Genomic DNA, 23,835 nt, shown 5'->3' on the forward strand with positions numbered 1-23,835 from the left:
TTTCTGTCTCCTTAGTTGGCCCCCTTGTTGTTTTCCTCCAACAAGGCACTTCACTATTAAGTGTAGCCAAATCTGTGTTTTCGTTTTAAGCTGATGTTGACAAGTTGAGCTTTCCAAGGGCAGAGCTACACCAGATGCCAGAGACCACATAACTATATCAGGCACAAATAATGTTTTTTTCCAGTTTACCTAGACTTTCAGTCTCCTACCATGTTGCTTCATACCTAGAAATGATGTCTGATTTGGTTTTTTACCCACAAACGCAAACGTTTTTTAAATTCCCTTTTGTTGATTGTTTGATTGAGACTGGGTCTTGCTTTGTCACCAGGCCTCAGTGTAGTGGTAGCTCACTGTGTAGCCTGAAGCTCCTGGGCTCAAGTGATTCTCCTGCCTCAGCTTTCCAAGTAGCTGGGACCACAGGCGTGCGCCACTACGCTCGGCTAATTTTTTATTTCTATTCATCTAATCTATGTCCATCTTTATTTTCGTAGAGACCAAGTTGGTTTCCAGCTCCTGGCTTCAAGAGATCCTTCCACCTCCCTTAAGTTCTTCATAACAGTAGCTAGACATAAGACTCCAGGTGCCAGGCCTTGTTCTGAATATTTTACAGAGGGTTTTTTCCCCCCCACTTGTAGCGTAAAAGCAAAATGTATTGTCTGAAGTGTCGTGCTTTGAAATAAAATAGGGATTTGGTAAAATATTTGTAAAAATCTGGTTTGTAATCCAAGTTATTCTTCTTCCATGCTACAACTTTTATGTTTTGGAGGGAAAATGATAGTTTATAGCCTTTGCTTCTAATAAAACTTGTTTCTTTAATAATTTATTAAGCCCTTCCTCTGCTCCAGGTACTGTTCTAAGCCAGTCTTTGTTTATCTTAACTTTCTTAATACTTCCTGTTCCACAGATGAAGAAACTGAGGCACAAAAATTAAATATAACTTGCCCAAGTTTTCACAGCTAGAAAATGGCAAAACTGGGATGCCAGCATCTTTTAGTATTTTTTGAAATACTTATGCTCACTGGGGAAATACTTCCCCAGCTCACTGATCTAATGACAGACAGGACACCTGCTGTTTGAGCTGGGCACTGTTGGGGCATTTGGAGTATATCTGTAAACAAAACAAAGATCCCTGCGTTTTGGTTATATACTGATTTGGTGAGTATGTTAGAACGTGGAAGCCCCTACATTTATTTAGACTATTTTACTGCGTCACCTGTCTCTTCATTGTGGGTATGAGTTAGAAGTTACAATTTTACTATTACAGTTTTTGTGCATTCAGCTCCATCCCTTTTTTCTCCACAGCTAATTTTTTTTTCTTTTTCTTTTCTTTTTTTCTTTTTTTTTTTTTTTTTTTTTTGAGACGGAGTCTTGCTCTGTCACATAGGCTGGAATGCATTGGCGCGATCTCAGCTCACTGCAACCTCCGCCTCCTGGGTTCAAGAGATTCTCCTGCCTCAGCCTCCGGAGTAGCTGGGATTGCAGGTGCCACCACCACGCCCAGCTAATTTTTTTATTTTTAGTAGAGACGGGGTTTCACCATCTTGGCCAGGCTGGTCTCAAACTCCTGACCTCAAGTGATCTGCCCACCTTGGCCTCCCAAAGTGCTGGGATTACAGGCGTGAGGCACTTCGCCGGCCCCACAGTTAATCTTAAATAGCAAACGTGACCGTTGGTGACTTCTTACTTCTCCAACCCTCTGGTGGAGACATTAGTTAATGAGTAGGGAAATTGCCAAAAAGAATCCGTACAGAGACCTGGTTTCTGCACAGTAAAGAATTATGTCTATTCCTATATTTGTTTTTGTTTGTATGACAAAGATTAATGGCAAAACTTAACCAAGTGTTTTTGGGTGGACATTAAAAAGAGAGGGTTCCCAGCAAATGGAAAGTATATTTATTTCTCATCCTTTATATTTTAGAATCTTGGACTTTAATATCATTTGTAATCAGAAAAATAGCATAAACTTACAAAATTTAAAAATCACTAAAATGTATTAAAAGCTGACAGCCCGTATGTAATTACTCCACTGGCCATCAAATTGTAGAGGCCTTTGGAATACCAGCATTTGCATTTTACTTTTAGATACTAAAGAGTGATATGTCACCTCATATCTTAGCGACCACTTTGTGGGGTTTTAATACACTCTGTATTACACAATACACCAGAATAAGGAAGCTTACTCTGGTGTATTGTGGTGTTGAGGGCAAACAAGAGTGGGGAGAGTATCACGAAGGAGTTCAGGCAGGTTTAACAAGACCTGGCAGGTCCCCAAAACTAATCAGTAAGTTTTTGGGCGAGGTGGGTAGCAGGGGAAATGGAAAGGTTTTTTGTCCAGCTGGAGAGTTAGTGAAGAAGGCAGCACAACGCTCATAGCGGAGCTCTGGGTTGTGGGTTTTTTGTTTTGTTGTTATGATATTAAGATCAGAAAACAAATCGTAAATTTTAAGGGATGGACAGGAGCACCCTCTTTGGTTAGGCGCCGGAATCCACTGCAGAGTTCACGCTGTTCCCCAACTCCTGCCCCTTCCACTAATGCCATGGTATTGAAGAGTTAAGCCAATGATTTATTTTTGAAAGGTTATAAGTTCCCAGAATACTAACACATCCATGTTAATCATTTTGGACTTCTAATTGTCTTGGCAATATATAATTTGAAGCAACAAAATGTTCAGTCTTGGTAACCATGTATCTCTGTCGGCTGTAGCCTAAAGAACAGTATTCATATTGTGAAGGCGTTTCCAGCCCGTTATTCTATTCTTACTGAAAGATACATCTTTAAGAGATCTTTAAGATCATCTTTAAGAGAATTTTAAATATTAAAATTATTTTCCTTATGACAAGACTTTCAGTATGTATATGCGTAGAATAAGTTAAGGAGTTTTTGATTATATATACAGTACTTCAGATTCCAGATTTTTAAAAAATCAATTGATATTTCATTTTAATTTTTCCAAATGGAGTCGGTTTAGTGTTGTTCAGGACTGCTGGTGTTCCCTAGGAATCTTCTTCTGCCTCCTGGAAAAAGCCTTTATTGATTTGTAACACTGGGAGCCTAACAGCACCAATGTAAAGTTCTCATTAAAGCAGTTTCCAGATGGTTTTTTTCCCTGATAAAAAAAACCAGAGATGTTTTTATCTCACTTCATGCTAGAGTGAATTTTTTAAATTCTTTATAAGAATTTATTCTTCTAGAAAAATAAACTCTTCTGTTTTCTATAACTTAGGTTCGAAAACATGGCCAAAAGAAATGCCGAGAAGGAACTGACAGATAGGAATTGGGATCAAGAAGATGAAGCTGAAGAGGTAAAAAGCAGCTTCCCTAAGAATGATTTCCTGTTTCTTCTGCCTTTTACATTCATTTTGGGGTTCCTCATGAAGACTTGTGACAGAACTAAAAGACCTTTCTAAGAACATCATGAATGGGAGATGACAAGAAATTATATGACCTGTACTTAGTGTAGATATTTATTAATTACATTTTTGTGACCTCTAGTTAGTGTAGAAATGTATTAATTACATTTAGATGTGCTTTTCCGCTAGTGCCTGCTCCTTAAATATTCTCCTTAGTAGAAGCACTTTCCTCCTGAGTTTCGTATACTTGAAGCATTCTGAACCCATGTTTGCTGTAAGCCATTTTAGTCATGACTGAAGGCTGAGTTAAGTGATGTAGTCATGACTGAAGGCTGAGTTAAGTGATCTAGTCATGAACTTAGCACACTGCTCAGATGTGAAAGTGGTACACCATCACCATCTTGGTCTGTGGTACTCCGTTTCCCTAATGCTTCTTGGAGGCCTGCTTTATTTCCTTTTCTTAATGGTAGACCTGAGACCCCTAACAATTGCATTTATAGGAATAGAATTGAGATTGGCCTAGTTCCTTTTCCAGCAGAATAAAAATGGTCTCCCCTGAGGAAATCTGATCATTTTTCCCTTATAAACATTAGGACTGGGCAGCATAGAGAGATCCCGGTCTCTAGAAAAAAATTTTTTTTTTTTTGAGACAGAGTCTCACTCTGTCACCCAGGCTGGAGTGCGGTGGCACAACCTCGGCTCACTGCAACTTTTATCTCCCGGGTTCAAGTGATTCTCCTGCCTCAGCCTCCCAAGTAGCTGGGATTACAGGTGTACACCACCACACCCAGCTAATTTTTGTATTTTTAGTAGAGACAGGGATTCACCATGTTGGTCAGACTGGTCTCGAACTCCTGACCTCAGGTGATCCAACTGCTTCAGCCTCTCAAAGTGCTGGGATTACAGGCGAGAACCACCGCACCCAACCCCCCCAAAAATTGTTTTAATTAGCTGAACATGGTGGTATGAGCCTATAGTCACAGCAACTTGGGAAGCTGAGGCGGGAGGTTTGCTTGAGCCCAGGAGTTCAAGGCTGCTGTGACCTATGATTGCACCACTGCACTCCAGCCTGGGCAACAGGGTGAGACCCTGTCTGAAAAACAAAGAATAAAACACAGCTGTACTTACAGGATGTGGGCGAAGGATTACCCAGGTGCCGAGGCAAGAGACTGAAGGCACAAACTGTTTCAGTATAATACATAAAATAGTTAGAATAAGAATAGTCATAATACAAATTAGATACGGAGATGATCACGGGCATTATCAATCATTAGTATAAACATTACTAGTCATTAGCTTTTAATATTACTCTTTGTTGTACTACTAATATAACCAAGGAATAACCGGCAGATACAGGGTCAGGTGCTGAAGGGACATTGTGAGAAGTGACCTAGAAGGCAAGAGGTGAGCCAGCCCTCTGTCACGCCCACATAAGGGCCGCTTGAGGGCTCCTTGGTCAAGTGGTAACGCCAGTGCCTGGGAAGGCACCTGTTACTTAGTAGACCGTGAAAGGGAGTCTCCTTTACTTGGAGGAATCAGGGAACACTCTGCTCCACCACCTTCTTGTGGGAGATTGGATATTGTCCAGGCTTGCCAGTAGTCATCCAGAGACTTGAACCCCTCCCTGTGGTGCTGTGCTTCAGTGGTCACACTCCTTGTCCACATTCATGCTCCTCCCGTAGTCCTGGTTCCTCTTTGAAGTTCTTAGTAGATAGCAGTAGAAGAAATAGTGAAAGTTTTAAAGTCTTTGATCTTTCTGATAAGTGCATAGAAGAAAATGCTGACGTACGCTGCTTTCCTTCTCTGCTTCAGCTACCTAAAAGGGAAGGGCCCCTGTCCCATGATCACGTGACTTGCTTGACCTTGTCAATCCCCTGGACGACTCATCCTCCTCACCCTGCTCCCTTGTCTTGTATGCAATAAATATCAGCACGCCCAGCCATTCGGGGCCACTGCCGGTCTCCGTGTCTTGGTGGTAGTAGTCCCCCAGGCCCAGCTGTTTTCTCTTTATCTCTTTGTCTTGTGTCTTTATTTCTTACAATCTCTGTTTCCCCCTTCGAGGAGAACACCCGCAAAGCCCAGTAGGGCTGGACTCTACAGTCGTACCTTATCAGCAGTGTGTTACCCCCAGGCCAGATGACTAAGGAAATCTGTAACCACCACTTTCAGGTTAACAGCATAGTGCTAAGTGAAAAAAGAAAAATGTTAAAACTGCAACTGTTTCCAAGCTTATTCTTAGACGGCCATCTTCCTTCTTTCGGAATCTTTCTGGTACTAGTACTTTTTTTCTCTACAAGTGTATCTCCTCACATATGTTTAGGGAAACCAGAATCCCAAGGATGTGAATGTTTTGACAGGGTCAAAACTGACTTGGTGCTTTTTAACTAAAATCTTTGGTTATGGGGGTTTTTGGTTTTTTGTTGTTGTTGGTTTAAGATCTTAAGCACAGTTACATTCTGGGCTGTAGTAACATCTAGATTACCATGTAACTATTTGCTTAGACATTAAAATATTCAGGAATGAAAGAACTCCCATTCGAACATATGCTAATGAAATGTGTGGAAAGATTACATTTAGTTAAGTACATTTAACTTGGGGCAAGTGCAGCCAGATGGTCCCCTCTATGAGTGTAGGAGCCCGTTAAGTTTAATATGATCTGAAACAACTATAGGTGAGAATTTTTGCATGGGAAATATTTTATTCCGACCCTACAGGGTAAAAGAAGGGTTATAAACTAAAGCCGAAGATATTCAGCAGATTTCTGACGTGGACATCAGAAGTGTGGACATGAGTGTGCTTTGAGCGCACTGTGGAAGAGCAGTGGTTGTCCAGCAAGGTCCTAGGTGCCTCCGTGGCCTTTCGTACAGTGGGCAAGTTGGGCAGGACTCATCTTAAAAATCATGTGTATGTTATAAATAACAAAATTTATTTATGTATTTTTTTGAGACAGAGTCTTGCTCTGTTGCCCAGGCTGGAGTGCAGTGGTGCTATCTCGGCTCACTGCAACCTCCACCTCCCGGAGGGTTCAAGTGATTCTCCTGCCTCAGCCTCCCAAGTGGCTGGGATTACAGGTGCCCACCACCATGCCCAGCTAATTTTTCATTTTTAGTAGCGACAGAGTTTCACCATGTTGGCCAGACTGGTCTCAAACTCCTGACCTTTGGCCTCCCAAAGCGCTAGTATTATAGGCGCAAGCCATTGTGCCTGGCCAAAATTTATTTTTGAGAGGCCGGACACAGTGGCTCAGTTCTAGCTTGTTGTTGTTGTTGAGCATTTTGTCATCTGTTTGGCTTTATCTTACTGCTGCTTAATTTGTATTGTATTGCAGGTGGGAACATTCTCCATGGCCAGTGAGGAAGTCTTGAAGAATAGAGCCATAAAGAAAGCAAAGCGCAGAAATGTTGGATTCGAAGTGAGTGCCCCCTTACAGCTCTTGCTATTAAATACTCATTTGATTTCTGGGTTGCACAGCAATCCCTCCGCTGGGAGCAATGATATCAACAAATGCTTTCTTAAAATACTTATTCTTTGATGTAGGTCATGGGAGATAGAAAAAAATAAGAAACGTCAGGTCTGGACCTTAAAGAGAGCTTATCCGGTTGAGGAAATAAGATAAATATAGACAAATTCAAGTTGAGTGACAATCTGGAGAAGAAAAACGAGCAAAGCAATACAGAGGTGGGCGAAGTGGCATCAGATTGGAGGAAGAAAGGAAAACGCAAGGATCTTCTGAGAGTCTTGTCTGCTCCCTGCGATCGAGGCCTTGGTAGGGGGAGCCCTTTCACTATACTAGAGGCATTTTAGGTGTGGATTTTTTTGCTAGTATAGTATATTAAAATGATTCATTCCTGTGCTAAGAAGGATGGAAGATGAGTTGTAACTCAATTTTTGAAATAATGTGCTGATTATTAAGCAGTCACTCCGCATCTAAGTACTCGTCCGCAGTACATCCTCTCCCTTCAGATGCATTCTAGACCCAAGAGAGTGTGGTCTCGGTGGCCTGAACATCTGGTGTTAGGCAGGAGATGCCACTTTGAATATCCTGGGTGGCAGCTTTGAAATAAACCTACCCTACCCCACGTTTTGCAGTGTTTAAAACATCAAGAATAGACTATATTCTTGGGTGTCTCTAATCTGGAAATCCAAAATGCTCCAAGATCTGAAGCTTTTTGAGCACCAACGTGATGCTCCAAGGAAATGGTCATTGGAGGATCTCAAATGGTCAGGTTAGAGGTGCCGCGCCAGTAAGCATAACGCAGGCTTCCTGGGAGTGGAAATACTTCCTTTCCTGAGCGTTCTCCTTAAGGGACATGCAAGCTTATTTCCCTTTTATTTCCAAAAAAAAGGAAAGGAAAGGTATATCATTCACACTTTGAGAAGCAATGAAAAGAAATTGTTATTACAAAAATATTCATTACATTGCCAAAGTTTTGATCATAAAATGTATTAAAGTTTGAAAACATGTAAGGAAGGGAGCCAGGTAGGTGGCAGTGGTGAGGAGGCAGTCAGTAAGACGTTTACAACAGCCAGTCACTCAGAGCGTCTCATAAACGGTGGTATGTGTTAATGGGAAAACAATTCAAGTATTCGCAGTTTTCCTAAAATATATTACTGTATATACCAATATAGTGTAATTCGAGGCAGAGATACGTAATCCTACATGAAATCGATTCTCAGGTGGTTCTGGGTAGTCTTGAACGTCTTTAGGATGCCATGGCTAATGTCGTAAGTGTGTGCTCTTTCTCTGCTCCATTGCATGCTTCAGATGCATGAGAGGAGCTTCATTTCCTGACGTTGTAAAAGCTCTTTCATGTAGAATTCAGGTTAACGGGCTGCACTGCCAAGAAAGGAAGTAGGTACAGAGGAAGCAAATCTCAGATCACAAGAGATTAGGTCTTGTGTTTTGTAATTAATTAATTATATTTTGCTTAAAAATTGTATTTCTTACTTGACAAAAATTATACGCGTATGGTGTACAACATGGTGTTATTTTCAGATGTATAATACATTTCTACCTGCCTGTTGTATAGTAAACCTCTTGAACTTCAGGGTTTTTTTTTTTGTTTTTTTTTTCTGGTCTGATTTTATGAATTGCCTTGACTGGTGACTAGGTGGTAGACGTAGGTGTTGAGCTGAGTGATGTTTGATGGCTCTTTCACTGGGAAGATACATGGGGGGAGGGACAGTTTAATTAAGGAGGAAGTGGTTGGTCTTGGAAATGCTGTATTTGAAAGGCCTTGGTACACTCAAGTGGAGTGCCCTAGAAGACCACTAGGTATACAACAGGAATTATGGCAAGGATGGGCACAGCTCCGGGAGCTTTCGTCATGTGGGGGATTGAGGCCGTGGGAGTGGGGGATTGAGGCCATGGGAATGGGCGAGAGGAGGCATGCAGGTGGAGGGTCCTACGAGGAGTGAGAAACAAAGCTCACTGCAGAAGCCAAGGGAAGCCATTCTGAAGGAGGGGCAGTCACCTGTGCAACCGAAGGAAGTTCAAGAGGTAGAAACAGTACAGACCATAATCTACAACTTAAGCTGAAGGGATGAGGGAAGGAGAGGGCAGGAGCCCTTGGGCAACTAAGGGAAATTAAATGTAGGTGGATAATAGAAATCCACAGATAATTTTAGCTGTAACTCTTAGCCTGAAGTTTTCATATTATATTAGGACAATTAAATGTCATGTCACCCACCAGAATGCTGAAATGTGGCTTTTCCTAAATAGTGGATTCAGTAGATCTGCTGAGCACTGGAGATATATTGGTGAGTAAAAAAGACCAAAATCATCTTGCCCTATGGAAGAGAACAAATACATAGTATTAATTTTTCCTCTGTAAGTGCCATGGGGAACAGTAAAACCAATGAGGGAAATTGAGGGATGTGGGGCTGTGTCAGTACCCATGGAGGAGCCCACATGGGTATTTTCCCTTTTTTTTTTTTTTGAGACAGGGTCTTTGTCGTCCAGGCTGGAGTGCAGTGGCACAGTCTTGACTCTCTGCAACCGCCGCCTCCTGAGCTGAAGCAATCCTCCTGCCTCAGCCTCCTGAGTAGCTGGGACTACAGGCATGCGCCACCACACCCAGCTAATTTTTGCATTTTTGTAGAGATGAGGTCTCACTCTGTTGCCCAGGGTGGCCTCAAACTCCTGGGCTCAAGTGACCTGAATGTCTCGGCCTCCCAAAGTGCTGGTATTATAGGCATGAGCCACCACACCTGTCCCCTTGATGAATATCTTAATCAACTTTTACTCTCATTTTTCTGAATATCTTTTTTTTTGTTTAACTTGTGGTTCTTGAATTTTTGTTATGATTCTAGAGCCAATTTACTATCAGCAATTTCTAAAATCCCTATAAAAACCAAGTGACTTTTAAATTTGTGCAAAATCGGAGGCCCTGAAAAGCCACTTAATGGCTTTACAGTTTGTCCATGAATCATTGTTTTAAAATGACAGCTATCAGTGTGGTGTGTTTGGAATTTTAAATGATGAAAAATCAAATGTAGAGCAACAGAATCTAAGCTCTGTTTATTATGTGCATTAAAACTCATACAAGTTACAATTTTCCATTCTTTGCCTCATTTTATTGCCGTAAATATATCAGTGGTCAGTAAACATCTGAAATTCTGTAGATGAGATTGAAACTTTGGTTTTGGAAAAACATGCAGTAATATTTAGGCTAACTGGCCCATTTAGTAAATGAAGGGGTTCCAGTTTAATTTTTTTTTTTTTTTCTGGTGAAATCATGGTTATAATTCACTCATGTGGAAACTTAAGATTTGTGAACTGTCTCTTAGATGTTCGGTCTAAGAAGCAGATCACTTCCTATAATGTAATCACTTCTGTGAACAACAACAATAAAGGGCTTCTAAAAATTGTGGTGAGTTTATTTAGCAAAGCACTATAAACCGAGGAACCTTTCTCCAAAAGTTCCAGGGGCAGAGAGGAGCTTTAGAATTCATACGGAATGCCACACATTTCCAGAGCATCTTAGGTTAGAGATGTGAGCAGGCTAGCACAAAGGGAAAAGGCCTACTAGAAAAACCTTGTTAAAACAATCAAGTTTAAGGAAGCATTGAGGAAAAGGAGAGTAAGAAGTTGTCCCGGGTTGCTCAGCTAACAGGAACATGTAGATTTGAGACTCGATCATCTAAGTTTTTGTAGGCTGAAAGCAGTTGCAAGCTACAGATGTTAAGAAATTAGGCAAATGGATATTTTTAGTTAACCTACCTTGATGTTTTTATCATTTCTTTAGGCAGTAAATGGTCTTTGACTGAGTAGTGCATGAAGTATCTTTCATTTGGGATTTAGTTTTATTGAGACACTTCAGTAATTCTGAGGCTGGGTGGTGGGTACATAGGTTTATTGCATTAGTCTTTCTTACCTTTTATGTCCTAAAAATACACATCATATATTTTTTAAATGTCCTTCCTGCCTGTTTCAGGAAAGCAGCTTTGGGTTGCAAAGCTGTTCTTATGAATAAAATCTTCCCATCTCATTTCTTATTTCTGCTTGTGCCAGCAGTTTGCCTTATAACACTGACTGCATGTGGAGTCTAGGTGCTGTTTAGCCAAGATGCTATTGTCACTCACTAGCTTTTTGGTAATAGAAAGTACACTTACCTAATGTGTGCTCCTCCTTCATATTTCAGTCTGACACTGGAGGAGCCTTTAAAGGTTTTAAAGGTTTGGTGGTACCTTCTGGAGGAGGACGCTTTTCTGGATTTGGTAGTGGCGCTGGAGGGAAGCCTTTGGAAGGACTGTCGAATGGAAACAACATAACCAGTGCCCCTCCCTTCACCAGTGCAAAGGCAGCGGCAGAGCCCAAGGTAGCCTTTGGTAAGTAGCTCCCATCCCCCAGCCGCCTGTGTAAGTATAATCTATGGAAAAGAGCTTTGCAAAGATGTTTTTCTTATAGCTACCCTGTGTCTTGGAACTATGTGAGCAAAACCAGGGTAATAATGAAAGAGATGGAACTTAGGGAGGTGTTGGTTATTTACAGAGTAAGTGGCTAGAGCACAGGCTTTTGATCCAAAACATCTCAGTTTTGTTCTCAGCTCTGCCAGTTACCAGTTGTGTGACCCTGGCCTCTAAGCCTCAGAATGTTCAATTTTGAAACGAGAATGACCCTCAGAATTGACCTAGAGTCAAAAGAGAAAAGAAAATGCTATGTAGACCCTTTGTGTGCCAAGGGCTTTCTGTGTGCCTCGCACCAAACTGGCTACTGGGAACTCAGATGAGGTTCTCCGTGGCCAGGGTGCCTCCCACGCTAGGTTTGTTTGGGTATGGGATGTGTTGATTGGTGATCCTGTTTTGAGGGAGTTAGTCAAAAACTCTTGGAATTAGCAACAGAGAATAGGATCATGGGTTAAAAGCTTGGAAATGATCCTGACTGGTGGGGTTGTATTTAGCTGATTATTCTGAGAGTGTATACTGTTTGATTTTAATTTGGCAGAATGTTTAGTGTGATGTAAAACAAGTGCTCTCTGTTAAGTTTTGTTGTTGTTGTTGTTGTTTTTTTCTAAGTTGGAGTCTTGCTTTGTCACCAGGATGGAATGCAGTGGCGCGACCTCTGCTCACTGCAGCCTCCGCCTCTGGGTTTAAGCGATTCTCCTGCCTCAGCCACCCGAGTAGCTGGGACTACAGGCATGCACCACCATGCCCAGCTAATTTTTGTAATTTTAGTAGAGACGGAGTTTCACCATGTTGGCCAGTATGGTCTTGATCTCTTGATCTCGTGATCCACCTGCCTTGGCCTCCCAAAGTGCTGGGATTACATCCGCGAGCCACTGTGCCCGGCCTCTGTTAAGATTTTTAACTACAGCCATCCCCTAGTATCCTGGGGATTGGTTTCAGCACCCCCTCGGATGTTCAAGTCCCATAGTCAGACCAGCATAACTCTTAGATAGGAAAAGTGAGTGTTCGTATCCACTGGTTTCTCATCCCTGGAGTACTGCATTGAGACAGGGTCTTGCTCTGTCACCTAGGCTGGAGTGTATTGGTGTGGTCTTGGCTCACTGCAGCCACAACCTCCCGAGCTCAAGTGATCCTCCCCCATCAGCCTCCCCAGTAGCTGGGATTATAGGTACACACCACCACACTCAGCTAATTTTTACATTTTTTGTAGAGATGGTGTTTTGCCATGTTGCCCAGGCTGGTCTCAAACTCCTGAGCTCAAGCGATTTGCCCACCTCAGCCTCCCAAAGTGTTGGGATTACATGCATGAGCCACCGCACCTGGCTGAGGACTGCATTTCACAGGTGTGGAACCTGCAGGTACAGAGGGGCGACTGTACTTTAATACTGTTCATCCCAACAACCTTGGGGATTAAGTGTTAATGCTGACCTGCTGTTCTAACAGTGCTGTTTGAAATAGGCATCCTTTTGTCTACTGCCACACCACCCTCGACGCGCCCGATCACATCTCAGATAGGCGTCCTTTTGAAGGAAAAGATTATTTTTAAAATGTGTAGAGCAAGCATATGGTGGTTAGTGTTCTTGTATAAACTTTGACTTGATCTTTATTAATCGGCTTTACTGACAACTGGTTACTAAATACTACTCCTTGAACACATACTTTTTGAGCGGTCACAAAAATAGGACACAGTAGGTCGGGAGCAGTGGCTCACGCTTGTAATCCCAGCACTTTGGGAGGCTGAGGCGGGCGGATCATGAGGTCAGGAGTTCAAGACCAGCCTGGCCAACATGATGAAACCCCATCTCTACTAAAATACAAAAATTAGCCGGGTGTGGTGGCGGGTGCCCGTAATCCCACCTACTTGGGAGGTTGAGGCAGGAGAATCGCTTGAACCTGGGAGGCAGAGGTTGCAGTGAGCCAAGATCGTGCCACGGCACTCCAGCCTGGGTGACAGAGCAAGACTGTCTTGGTGTGGGGGGAGATACAGTAAAAGCAGAAAGTATGAAGGCAGAGTGGCATAAAAATCTAGATGATTTAATCAAATTAGGCTAAATAAATGGTTTAATTATTAACTTTCTGTAGGTTCTCTTGCTGCAAATGGCCCTACCGCCTTGGTTGATAAAGTTTCAAATCCCAAAAGTAATGGGGACAGTCAGCAGCCCTCCTCCTCTGGCCTTGCTTCCAGTAAAGCTTGTGTCGGAAATGCCTATCACAAGCAGTTGGCCGCCTTGAACTGCTCCGTGCGGGATTGGATAGTGAAGCACGTGAATACAAACCCCCTCTGTGATCTGACACCTATCTTTAAAGACTATGAGAAATATTTAGCAAACATTGAACAGCAACACGGGAACAGTGGCAGGAATTCTGAAAGTGAATCTAACAAAGTGGCGGCTGAAACACAGTCTCCTTCCCTTTTTGGCTCAACAAAATTACAGCAAGAGTCAACGTTTTTGTTTCATGGCAACAAAACTGAAGATACACCTGACAAGAAGGTGGAGGTGGCATCTGAAAAGAAAACGGACCCATCATCACTAGGAGCGACAAGTGCCTCATTTAATTTCGGCAAGAAAGTTGATAGCTCTGTTTTGGGCTCATTAAGCTCTGTCCCCCTGACTGGATTTTCTTTCTCCCCTGGAAACTCCAGTTTATTTGGCAAAGATACTACCCAGAGTAAACCAGTCTCTTCACCATTTCCCACTAAACCATTGGAGGGCCAAGCGGAAGGTGACAGTGGTGAATGCAAAGGTAAGTACCAGCTTTGTCGTTGAGTCGAGGTTTGCATAAGATTCGTGTTTCTTGGGAAACCCAGAGACTTTGATTCCAAATATGGGTCTGGATTCACATTGAGACGTTGTTCTCTCCATGTGTGATCTCAGACAGAGCTAATCAGCTTCTCTGAGTTTCAGATTCCTGCTTTATAAAAGAGTAAGACTTTTGTAGGGTTGTTTATAAGGATTAAAAATAAAATGAATTTGAAAACACCTGACTTTGAAAAGTCTCAAACACACATGGCTTAGCATATAAAAAACAAGTGAATTAAAGACGTTTTTTGAAAATTGTGTTTTTGGAAAAGTTCATCATGAATGTCCCCTGAATTGATTTGTACTTAGGAGATCTCACTGTAAATAAAGTCATGTGGCAAAACAGTACTTGACTATACATTACAAATGTAGACTTTTCATAGCCATAGAGAAGAAATCAACATTGTTTTCCTCCTGTGGGTTTGGAGGCGCCTCCTTTCCAGAGGGTGGCAGTGGTGTCTAAGTGATGTTTCCTGTGTGTATCGTCAGTGCCCCAGACAAGGCACAAGGTCTGGGCCCTCCAGACCTCTGTTGTTAGCTTAAAAAGTGGGGTGATGTCATGATGCTGCTTCCTCACATGGTGGCTGTGAACAAATGGTGTCTGTGAAGACACCTACTTGTAAGCAGTTGAAAGTGAGGCCAGGTGAGGTGGCCCACACCTGTAATCCCAGCACTTCGGGAGGACAAGGTGGAAGGCTCACCTGAGGCCAGGAGTTTGAGACCAGCCTGGGCAACATAGCAAGACCCCATCTCTACAAAAATTTTTAAAAATTAGCCAGGCCAGGTGGTGGGCGCCTGTAATCACAGCTACTCTAGAGGCTGAGGTGGGAGTATCTCGAGCTCAGAAGTTCAAGGTTGCCGTGAGCCGTGGTTGCATCACTGCACTCCAGCCTGGGCAGCACAGACCTTGCCTCAATAAAAGAAAAAGTGTACTTCTTAGACATACGAACATACTGATCCTTGAGGAAGAAAACTGCATTTGCCAATTTGCCTCTGAAATATTACGGTTTTCTAGCAGGAGGCTAGACTTCCATTACTGTTTTGCCTTGCCCTGCTTTCAAGTATATCCTCAGGCATGGGCCCTCTGGGCACAGGGTGAAATAAGGGTCTCCCCTTTTCTTTCTTCTCTGCCTCCCATAAATAAAACAAATGGGGAGTCTTTCCTGAGGCAGGCACTGGGGATTTGAATCGAGTCCCAGTGGAGGCAGGACGCCCCTCAGTGAGCGCCTGTTCCTTGTCCCTTGGTTATCACAGTTTAAGCATCAGAAGACTGGGGAGATTGGAGTGATAAGACGGACAGTCGTGTGACCTAATCATCTGAGCATCACAGTTTTTCTTAGAATTGCTTTCTGGTGAGTTTTTATGCAACTGCCGTTCTCTTTAAGAGGATCCTTTTATATATGTGGGTTTTTTTATTTTTTTGAGACGGTCTCGTTCTGTCACCCAGGCTAGTAGTGCAGTGACACAGTCATAGCTCACTACAGCCTCTACCTCCTGGGGTGAAGCAATCCTCCCACTTCAGTCTGCCAAGTAGCTGGGTCCACAGGCACGTACCGCCACACCTGGTTAACTTTTTTATTTTTTGTAGAGATGGGGGGCGTCTCACCATGTTGACCAGACTGGTGTCGAACTCCTGGGCTCAAGCGATCTTCCTGCCTTGGCCCTGCAGCGTGCTGGGATTACAGGCGTGAGCCACTGTACACAGCCTAATACATGTGTTTAAATAGTGTCTTGTTTAAATAAAGGCCTAGGTCTCCCGTGTTTGGGAGACCCCGTTAGTGGGGATACCTTTGGTACCAGAGCAGTGACCCATGTGGCAATTCAGACAAAGCTTAAATTACTTACACTGGGGCTTTGGAATGATTTCTCTGACAACTTGTCCCCTGTTAAAAAAAAAAAAAAAAAGTATTTTTCTATCTTTGGCTATTACTGATACTTGTAGATATAGTCACAGGAATATTCAGGGGTGAAGGTGTTAAAAACTCATCCGAGATGTAATTTTCCAGTGGGTAATTTGAATATAGAGTGTTGATTTTTTTTCTGTCATAAGCATGGAGATTTTTCCATTTTAAGGTTTTCTATATATTGGAAGTTATTTTAGAATTAAGAGGTATGTTCCCATTAAAAAGGATTCTTATTTTTCACAAAATAGTTAAAATCCTGCAGGTACTCCCTTCTGGCATCCCCCCCCCCCCCATTAAGTGTGCATTTTAGTCTGTCAGTTTACATGGAGTGCTCTGGTGGAGGTTTAGGGTGTTACGTAACAAAACTTCACTCACTTCTTTAAGCTCTGGATTGGAATCTTACTGAATTATTGTCATTTTTATAAAAGGTGGAGATGAAGAAGAGAATGATGAGCCACCCAAAGTAGTAGTTACCGAAGTAAAAGAAGAAGATGCTTTTTACTCCAAAAAGTAAGAATCCCCACAACCTGCTGGCGCATGTGTTTTGCAGGCATGGTGGCTCCAGGCTGGAGAATGTCCTCACGGCACTCGACTGAGCTTCCAGTCTCGGGGTCAAGCTTTGCCTGCTCTCAAGTGGAACGGGAAAGAATTCTTGGCCAGTTTATTCAAAAATCCAGTTCTAGAAATGTCCTGGTGGGCAGGTCTCACTCTTTTCTGTCACTTTAGCTCTTTTAAAGTGCTTTAGAGACAGGATCGTCCATGATCTTCCCAACCCCATCCCATCCCATCCCATCCCATCGCATTCCATCCCATCCCATCCCATCCCATCCCGTCTTCTCTCCCTGTGTCTTTCTCCCTCCCCTTCCTCCTCCCCAACAAAGAAATCGCAGAGTCAGTCAGTGATACCAGGTTTGGCCTCAGAAGGCATCTCTCATCCCTTCCTGGAGACTTGGTTGGCCTTTCTGGATTTTCTCATAGTCAAAAAGTTAAGCACAGTAACCGTCCCTTCCTGTTTAGGACCTATAAAAACTTTCATCTTCCTTTCAATTAAATGAGATTAGTTTTTACAAAGATATTTGCTGAAAAAACATTTGTGCCATTTCAGAAGCTTTCAAAGATGTGTTTTTGTAATGCAAAAATTTCCGAATAATGAGCCAGCAGTTTTCCATGAACAGGTCACCACATCCTGTGGGATTCCCAGGTGTTAGTTTCAAGAACTTTTAAAAGAGGCCAACAATTTCTTCTGTGTTTAAATTTCATTACTCACATGACATAAAGGAGTGACCCAACTTTAAGATTTTTTTTTTTTTAATTAGAATCAAATGAGGCCAGGCATGGTGGCTCATGCCTGTAATCCCAGCACTTTGGGAGGCTGAGACAGGCAGATCACCTGAGGTCAGGAGTTCCAGACAAACCTGGCCAACATGGTGAAATCCTGTCTCTACTAAAAATATGAAAATTAGCCGAATGTGGTGGCGCACGCCTGTAATCCCAGCTGTTTGGGAGTCTGAGGCATGAGAATTGCTTGAACCCTGAGAAGCAGAGGTTGCAGTGAGCCAAGATCATGCCACTGCACTCCAGCCTGGGCCACAGAGTAAGACTCTGTCTCAAAAGAAATACATAAATCAATAAATGAGCCATGGTTTTGTATTAATAACCTCAGGAGATGCATAGCACAGGAGGCTGGGAAGATATTTGATTACTTTGTTATTAGTTAGACCCTACCCAAGAATGTTTTCCAAATTTATTTCAAAATGTTGTGCAATCAAAAACTGAAGGAGCCTTGAGGTTTTTTGTTGTTTTTTTTTTTTTGAGACGGAGTCTGTCACCCAGGCTGGAGTGCAGTGGTGCAATCTCGGCTCACTGCAAGCTCCGCCTCCCAGGTTCATGCCATTCTCCTGCCTCAGCCTCCCGAGTAGCTGGGACTACAGGTGCCTGCCACCACGCTCAGCTAATTTTTTGTATTATTAGTAGAGACGGGGTTTCACTGTGTTAGCCAGGATGGTCTCAATCTTCTGACCTCATGATCTGCCTGCCTCGGCCTCCCAAAGTGCTGGGATTACAGGCGTGAGCCACCGCACCTGGTCGAGGAGAATTTTTAAAATAAGAAATAGGCCACAAAAAAAAAAAAAAAAGGAGGGAGAGGTGGGCGAGATAGGACAGGGTCTTTGTCCTTTATTTGTGCCTGTCTTTAGAGGACCAGATCAGCGATCTTGAGCTCAGGGCCAAAGGAGCAGAACGGCGGGGGTGGGGAGGGGGGGTGTTGAGCCCTGATTTTGACTGACTTGAGAACACAGTTTCAGAAAGTGTTATGAAAAGTTTCATGGGGCCCACTGTTTAATTTGAAAAAATGGGGAGGAGTTTTAAAATCTCTAAGCAGATTTTCTTATTCTGGTTTTTGCTCAGGCTCTATTTGGATCAATTAAAGATTTATCCTGAAGCTTCCTGTACTCATTTAATAGAGATTTTCCACAGAAGTGTGAAGAGTGGTTGTTAGAAAACTGTGTGACTTGATTAGTCCTTGAATGCTTGATGGTACCTATTATTTTTCTCCATAGGTGTAAACTGTTTTACAAGAAAGACAATGAGTTTAAAGAGAAAGGCATAGGTACTCTGCATTTAAAACCTACAGCAAATCAGAAGACACAGCTTTTGGTGCGGGCAGACACCAATTTAGGTGGGTACCTTTTTTCAGTTGGCACAAAATCATCATCACATAGTATATAAAAGCCTTTACTCTGCTGACTCAAGGTTATTAATATGTTTTTAAACAGAGTGCATTCAGGCCAAATTCATCCTGTATTTACTTATAGTTTTGAGTCCCAGGATAATAGCGTGTAAGGAAACATAAACGTGTTAGAAGCTGTAAACAAAATGATTTTTCATTTTCCTTTGTGTTAGAAATGTGACTAAGAAGCTAGAGATTAGACCATTTAATGAACACCCAAGGGAAATTAACCTTTTAAAGGAATCCTTTTTATATAGCAAGTAATCACTAACTGATCGCTGTCCATCCTCAGTTTTAACCTGAAAAGAGTCCACTGCAAGGATCCTAGTGCCCGAAGGAGGAGGAAGACGGGGCAGGCCTGCGGTGGAGCGGGCAGTAGTGGTAGAGAACAGGGGGCTGTGTTGCAGAAAATCAAGGGAGGTGTTTTTCTTTCCCGTGGGCTTGACTAGTGAGTAATAACATTATGGTCGTGTCACTTTTGCCCAGGGAGCTGTGCCGGCCTCTGTGACAGAGGTGTCCTTTGTCCGTGTGGCGCAGTGAAGACACTGGGTTGTGCCACCGTGTTCTTCCTTCAGTGCAAAAACGGACAGTGTTGAGAGGGCTGAAGGTTCTGAGCGAGGCTGCTGGCTCTGAGAGAAACGCTGTGTGGGTGCAGAGACCCGGGCTGGAGGGAGGACGGAAGGCCACTCCTCACAGTGAGGGCAAGTCCTCCCCGAGGCCTCCCAGTTCTCAGGGAACCAGTCCTGATTTTGTGCTGTTCCTGTTGGCTCCCCGTGTTAGATCTATTAAGTTATTTCAGCGTTTAATGTTTAGCATATTACAGACTCCTTTGGTGGAGCTATAGCTTCTATAATTTTGATGGGTTTTGTTTGTTTGAATGCAGGCAACATATTGCTGAACGTTCTGATTCCACCCAATATGCCATGTACACGAACAGGGAAGAATAACGTTCTTATCGTCTGTGTTCCAAATCCACCAATTGACGAGAAGAATGCCACCATGCCAGTCACCATGTTGATTCGGGTAAAAACCAGCGAGGATGCAGACGAGTTGCACAAAATTTTACTGGAGAAAAAGGATGCCTGAACACGCGAAGTCGGCTGCAGAATTATTGCCAAGTTGCTGCTTCTTCCACCGCCCCTTAGTCAGTTTTTCTTCTCTTCTTTGACATTCTAAGAACTTATAGATAACTTAAAACTTTTGTGAGGAAGATTAATGTGGCCAATAAAACCTTTAAATGTTAAGTGTCAAGAAACCGCACTCTCCCTTCTTAAGAACTGCCTAAAGTGTAAAATACATTTGAATGCAATTTTTGGAAGATTTTTTAATGTTCGTTTATTAAACTAACCCTAAGTGATTTCTTCAAGGACTGCAATCAGGGTATCAATTTGCTTTCCCAAAGGCTCTTCCAACCCGTGGGTTTTGGGGTCCACCGCCACCACCAGAGAGGCTTTTGAACAGGTGCCCGGCTGTGTTCAGAAGGAAGCTGGCCTGTGTGCTTCTCTCCGGTGGGCTCAGCCGACGTGTGAGACTTGTTCTGTTACCAAATGAACCGGGCTGCCACGCTGTGACAGGCGTTTGTCCTCTGCTTTATTTTTCTTTTGAAGCTCAAATGCGAGTACTAAGTGTTCACCTCAGCGTTCGAATCATTGGCCTGTAACCCTGTGGGCTGCTTCACGAGAATTCAGGACCTGCATTTTCATTCTAAAAAGAAATGAACAGCTTGTGAAGGAGTTTTTTGGCTTTGTAGTTTCTATTCATGAGGTAGTGTTACTTCTTTATCCCCCTAAAGACAAAATGAAGATAAAGGGGGATTGCCAGGAATGGGTTTAAAAGCACAAATGTGGTAGCTTATCATCTACGCCATGGAGAGTGAGCCCTTACGAAATGAAAGTCAAATGAGACCATCCAAGAAAAAGAAGATGCGCATAGGCATTTGTACCATGATCAACCCCACGCACATGGAAACTGTGACCAAGTGACGTGCCTGGGAGCTTTGACACACGAGCCATGTGAATTCACTAGGAAACGTGTAATAAGGTCATGGAAGAGAAAATCGTGTGTAAATTTTGCCTTTAACTTTAGACAGCAGTATATTATACATTTGATATCTGAAATTACTTTTTTAAGAGTAAGATTCCATATGTCTGTCTGGAAGGGAGCCAGGGTTATGCACACGAATATCCCTGTCACTTCTCCAGAGCCGTCAGGTAACTAACACGAGCATTCTTTGAAGACTCTGGGCACATGAATGATACACAGAATTGAATGTTTAAATTTCCACTTTGATTCCTCACGAATCATTTGAGACTAGTACCAGCTGATCCTGTGTACAGGCTCAGGGCCAGGGCCCAAGGGCTCACACGTGTGTGTTCTCATCTTCAGTGCGTAGCGCATTCTCATTTAGAAAAGAGTGGTCAGAATAATTGTGGACAGTACAGTGGCTTTTTAAAACTACAGTCTTTAGGTGTAAGGTGATTGACGCCGGGAGCAATTTTATGATCAAATATGATGAACTCCTAAGTCACTGAGGTGTGATTGGGCCAATGTTGGCATGAGGTTCTTGCTCTACTTCCGGTGTTTTGATTCCACTGGGAGAATTTGGCCTAGTGTGTGGCTTTGGATGGATCCGTGTAGAGAGAGGTGAGCTTGTCCTGTTACAGATGCTGTTAGACATAGGGATAGTAGGCACCTAGGGAGGAAGTGGCCATTATTTTTACCCTGACTTTTTAGAATGGAGAATGCACGTGGGGTTCTGTTGCGGGTGATTCACAGTAAGCACGTGGTTGATGCTGTTGATACCAGCCCTGCCTGATTGACGTTAATTCAACTTTTCAAAAGATGAAGAACTAAGGGGAACAAATTTAAGTTTGTTGCAACTTAGCCACACATGCTTCCCTGGTACCAGCTGGAATCAGCAGCTCACAGGCATCTTTAGGACACTTCAGTGTATATGACACAGTACTTTGTTAGCGTCTGCGTGTGTATGGAAAGTTTACAAAAAAATGGCATGAAAAGATCATGATTGGATTTTCTTTTAAACCTGCCCTTCTGTAAAAAATAGTTTATATATTTTTAAATTAGTAGGTATGTGTGGCTTCTTTTTTTCCTAACATTCCCAGCAAATTTTTGCTGCTAAGACTATCACTGTTAAAGTGAAAATTACAGGGAAAAATGTGATGAATATACCGTAACTCAAAATGTGATATTTTCTTAAAATCACTCTTTTATGCTTTAGGGAACTGGTTGGTCTCCACTTTGATTATTAATGTAAAGAGCCTGAGTATACGTGGATTTCATTGTAAAATTTAGCTCCTTGTCTTTTACTTGGGGCACGGGGCCCCCGGAGGGCTTACCTACTTTCCCCACTATGTTAACAGGTAATTCTGATTTATGCGTTTAGTTTGACTTATTTTTAACAAAATATTAGAAGTTATGTTTTAAAATGTTTAATGTGGACTGAAATTTTCATCTTTTGTTTGAGAATCTATGAAGTGTATCATATACGTGGCCTAAAGCAAGGTGTGTATTTTGTTATTTTGAAATTGTTTTGCATCTGGACAAATACTAAATATCCCAGTGGCCTTTTTTTTTTTTTTTCAAACCTGTGTATCCATCTCATCCTTTTGCGTATTCCTAGTAAGCAAAAAAATCTGTTATGCCATCTTCATTATTCGAATTACAGACTGAAAAAATATGGCCAGTTTTTAAAGAAGTTTAGATTATGTTTTCCATGGAAGGACAAGTCTGACTGTTCATAGGCTGATTTTCTTTAAGAGGATTATTCTGTTTTACAATTTCAATTCTAGATCCCATTTTATATATGCTGCATGCCAAAAAAAAGAAAAAACTACCTTTTCTGGTGTGGAAGGGAAGAAAAACTAATATTCTACCTTACTAGTAGAGTTCAAAACAAGTTTTCACTGAGAGCCTTTTCAGTAAAAGTTAAACAAGTTTGTTTTTTGAGCATTTGTCAGTTATTCTATTTCAGAAGAATCAAAATTCAAGCACGATACATTTTGAAGGCTTTGCAAACTGCTAAACCCCTGATGAGTCCTCTCATTCTGGAAGTGGGAATTTGAGTAGATACTGATTTGTCCCGTAGTATGGCAGATGACAGGGAGGTCTTTTCCAATCAGGCACTCAGAACACAGGTCACTGTATGTTCTCAACCAGTAACAATCATACTGAGGACAAAGGACTCTCCGTTTGATGCAGACACAATTGTAATGGAGATGTAAAACTTCTTAGCAATCAGATGGATAAATTGTTTGCTTTTTACTTTAAATAGGAAATTGTTTTCTAAAACTAAAATACTTGAATTGTCAGACAATATAATCTCAGCTTGTATTAGTTTTTGAATGCTCCCATCGAGGAAGTGTAACAATCCATGAAATGTGAATAAATGAAAAGTAAACAAAATCCCAGTGTGTGACAGTCTTATGTTCCTCTGTGATGCACTTGGCATTAATACAAGTCAGACAGACCTGAGGAAGAAGAATCAATGCAGAAGCTGCAACCAGAAACTTCCTTGAACAACAGGAATGTCAGCTTGGAGGTGAGTGAGAGACCAGTTTATTATCAGACTCCTTGCTGGGGGACGAGACTACTTTTAAACCATTCAGACCAAGGGTTTCTGTTGGATTAAAATCTTAACAGATTGGAATGGGAACAATTGATCCTTAATGGGCTAGTGTGCAAAGCATTGGCTAGGTGCTTTATATGTATTACCTTGGTTAGTCCTCAGAGCAAACCTTTGAGACTTATTTTTTAACCTTTCCTACGTTACTCAGCATTTATTTGGTTTAAAAGGGGTATTTTCTGGTTTAAAAAAATAATATTGCAAAGATTTAAGTTATCCATCAAAGTATTTTCCTGAACCGTTAACATCTAATAGAAACTAAATGACACTAAGAGAATGTCATCTGAAGAGGAAGATTGCACCTAAGCCGCAGCAGCCCTGTTTAGATACTCAGCTGCATGGCCGGGCTAGAACCTGGGTTCTCAGAGTGGTCCTGGGACTGACACAGAAGAAGCTGATGGAAATGCAAGCCCGGCCGGGCCCAGTGGCCCACGCCTGTAATCCTAACACTTTGGGAGGCCGAGGTGGGTGGACCGCTTGAGCCCAGGAGGTTGAGACCAG

General features: G+C 42.3%; 1 protein-coding gene across 4 annotated transcripts in view; it reads left to right on the forward strand.

Annotated features, from left to right (window-relative positions):
* The window catches only part of NUP50 (nucleoporin 50), a 29,559-nt gene extending 6,445 nt beyond the window's left edge, over positions 1 to 23,114 (forward strand). For 2 of the 4 annotated variants that reach the window (XM_055105647.2, XM_055105646.2), the window contains exons 2-9: positions 905 to 1,155; positions 3,225 to 3,303; positions 6,680 to 6,763; positions 10,995 to 11,181; positions 13,342 to 14,004; positions 16,393 to 16,474; positions 18,523 to 18,641; positions 19,576 to 23,114. In XM_055105647.2, coding sequence (XP_054961622.1) covers positions 3,235 to 3,303; positions 6,680 to 6,763; positions 10,995 to 11,181; positions 13,342 to 14,004; positions 16,393 to 16,474; positions 18,523 to 18,641; positions 19,576 to 19,778 — 1,407 coding nt within the window. In that variant the 5' untranslated portion in view covers positions 905 to 1,155; positions 3,225 to 3,234 and the 3' untranslated portion in view covers positions 19,779 to 23,114. The remainder of the gene's footprint in view (positions 1 to 904; positions 1,156 to 3,224; positions 3,304 to 6,679; positions 6,764 to 10,994; positions 11,182 to 13,341; positions 14,005 to 16,392; positions 16,475 to 18,522; positions 18,642 to 19,575) is intronic. The other 2 variants (XM_034949110.3, XM_008964797.6) reach the window with 1 other exon arrangement.
* The last annotated feature ends 721 nt before the right edge of the window (positions 23,115 to 23,835 follow it).

This window comes from Pan paniscus, chromosome 23 (genome assembly GCF_029289425.2).
Source record: "Pan paniscus chromosome 23, NHGRI_mPanPan1-v2.0_pri, whole genome shotgun sequence".
NCBI classification, from domain to species: Eukaryota; Metazoa; Chordata; class Mammalia; order Primates; family Hominidae; genus Pan; species Pan paniscus.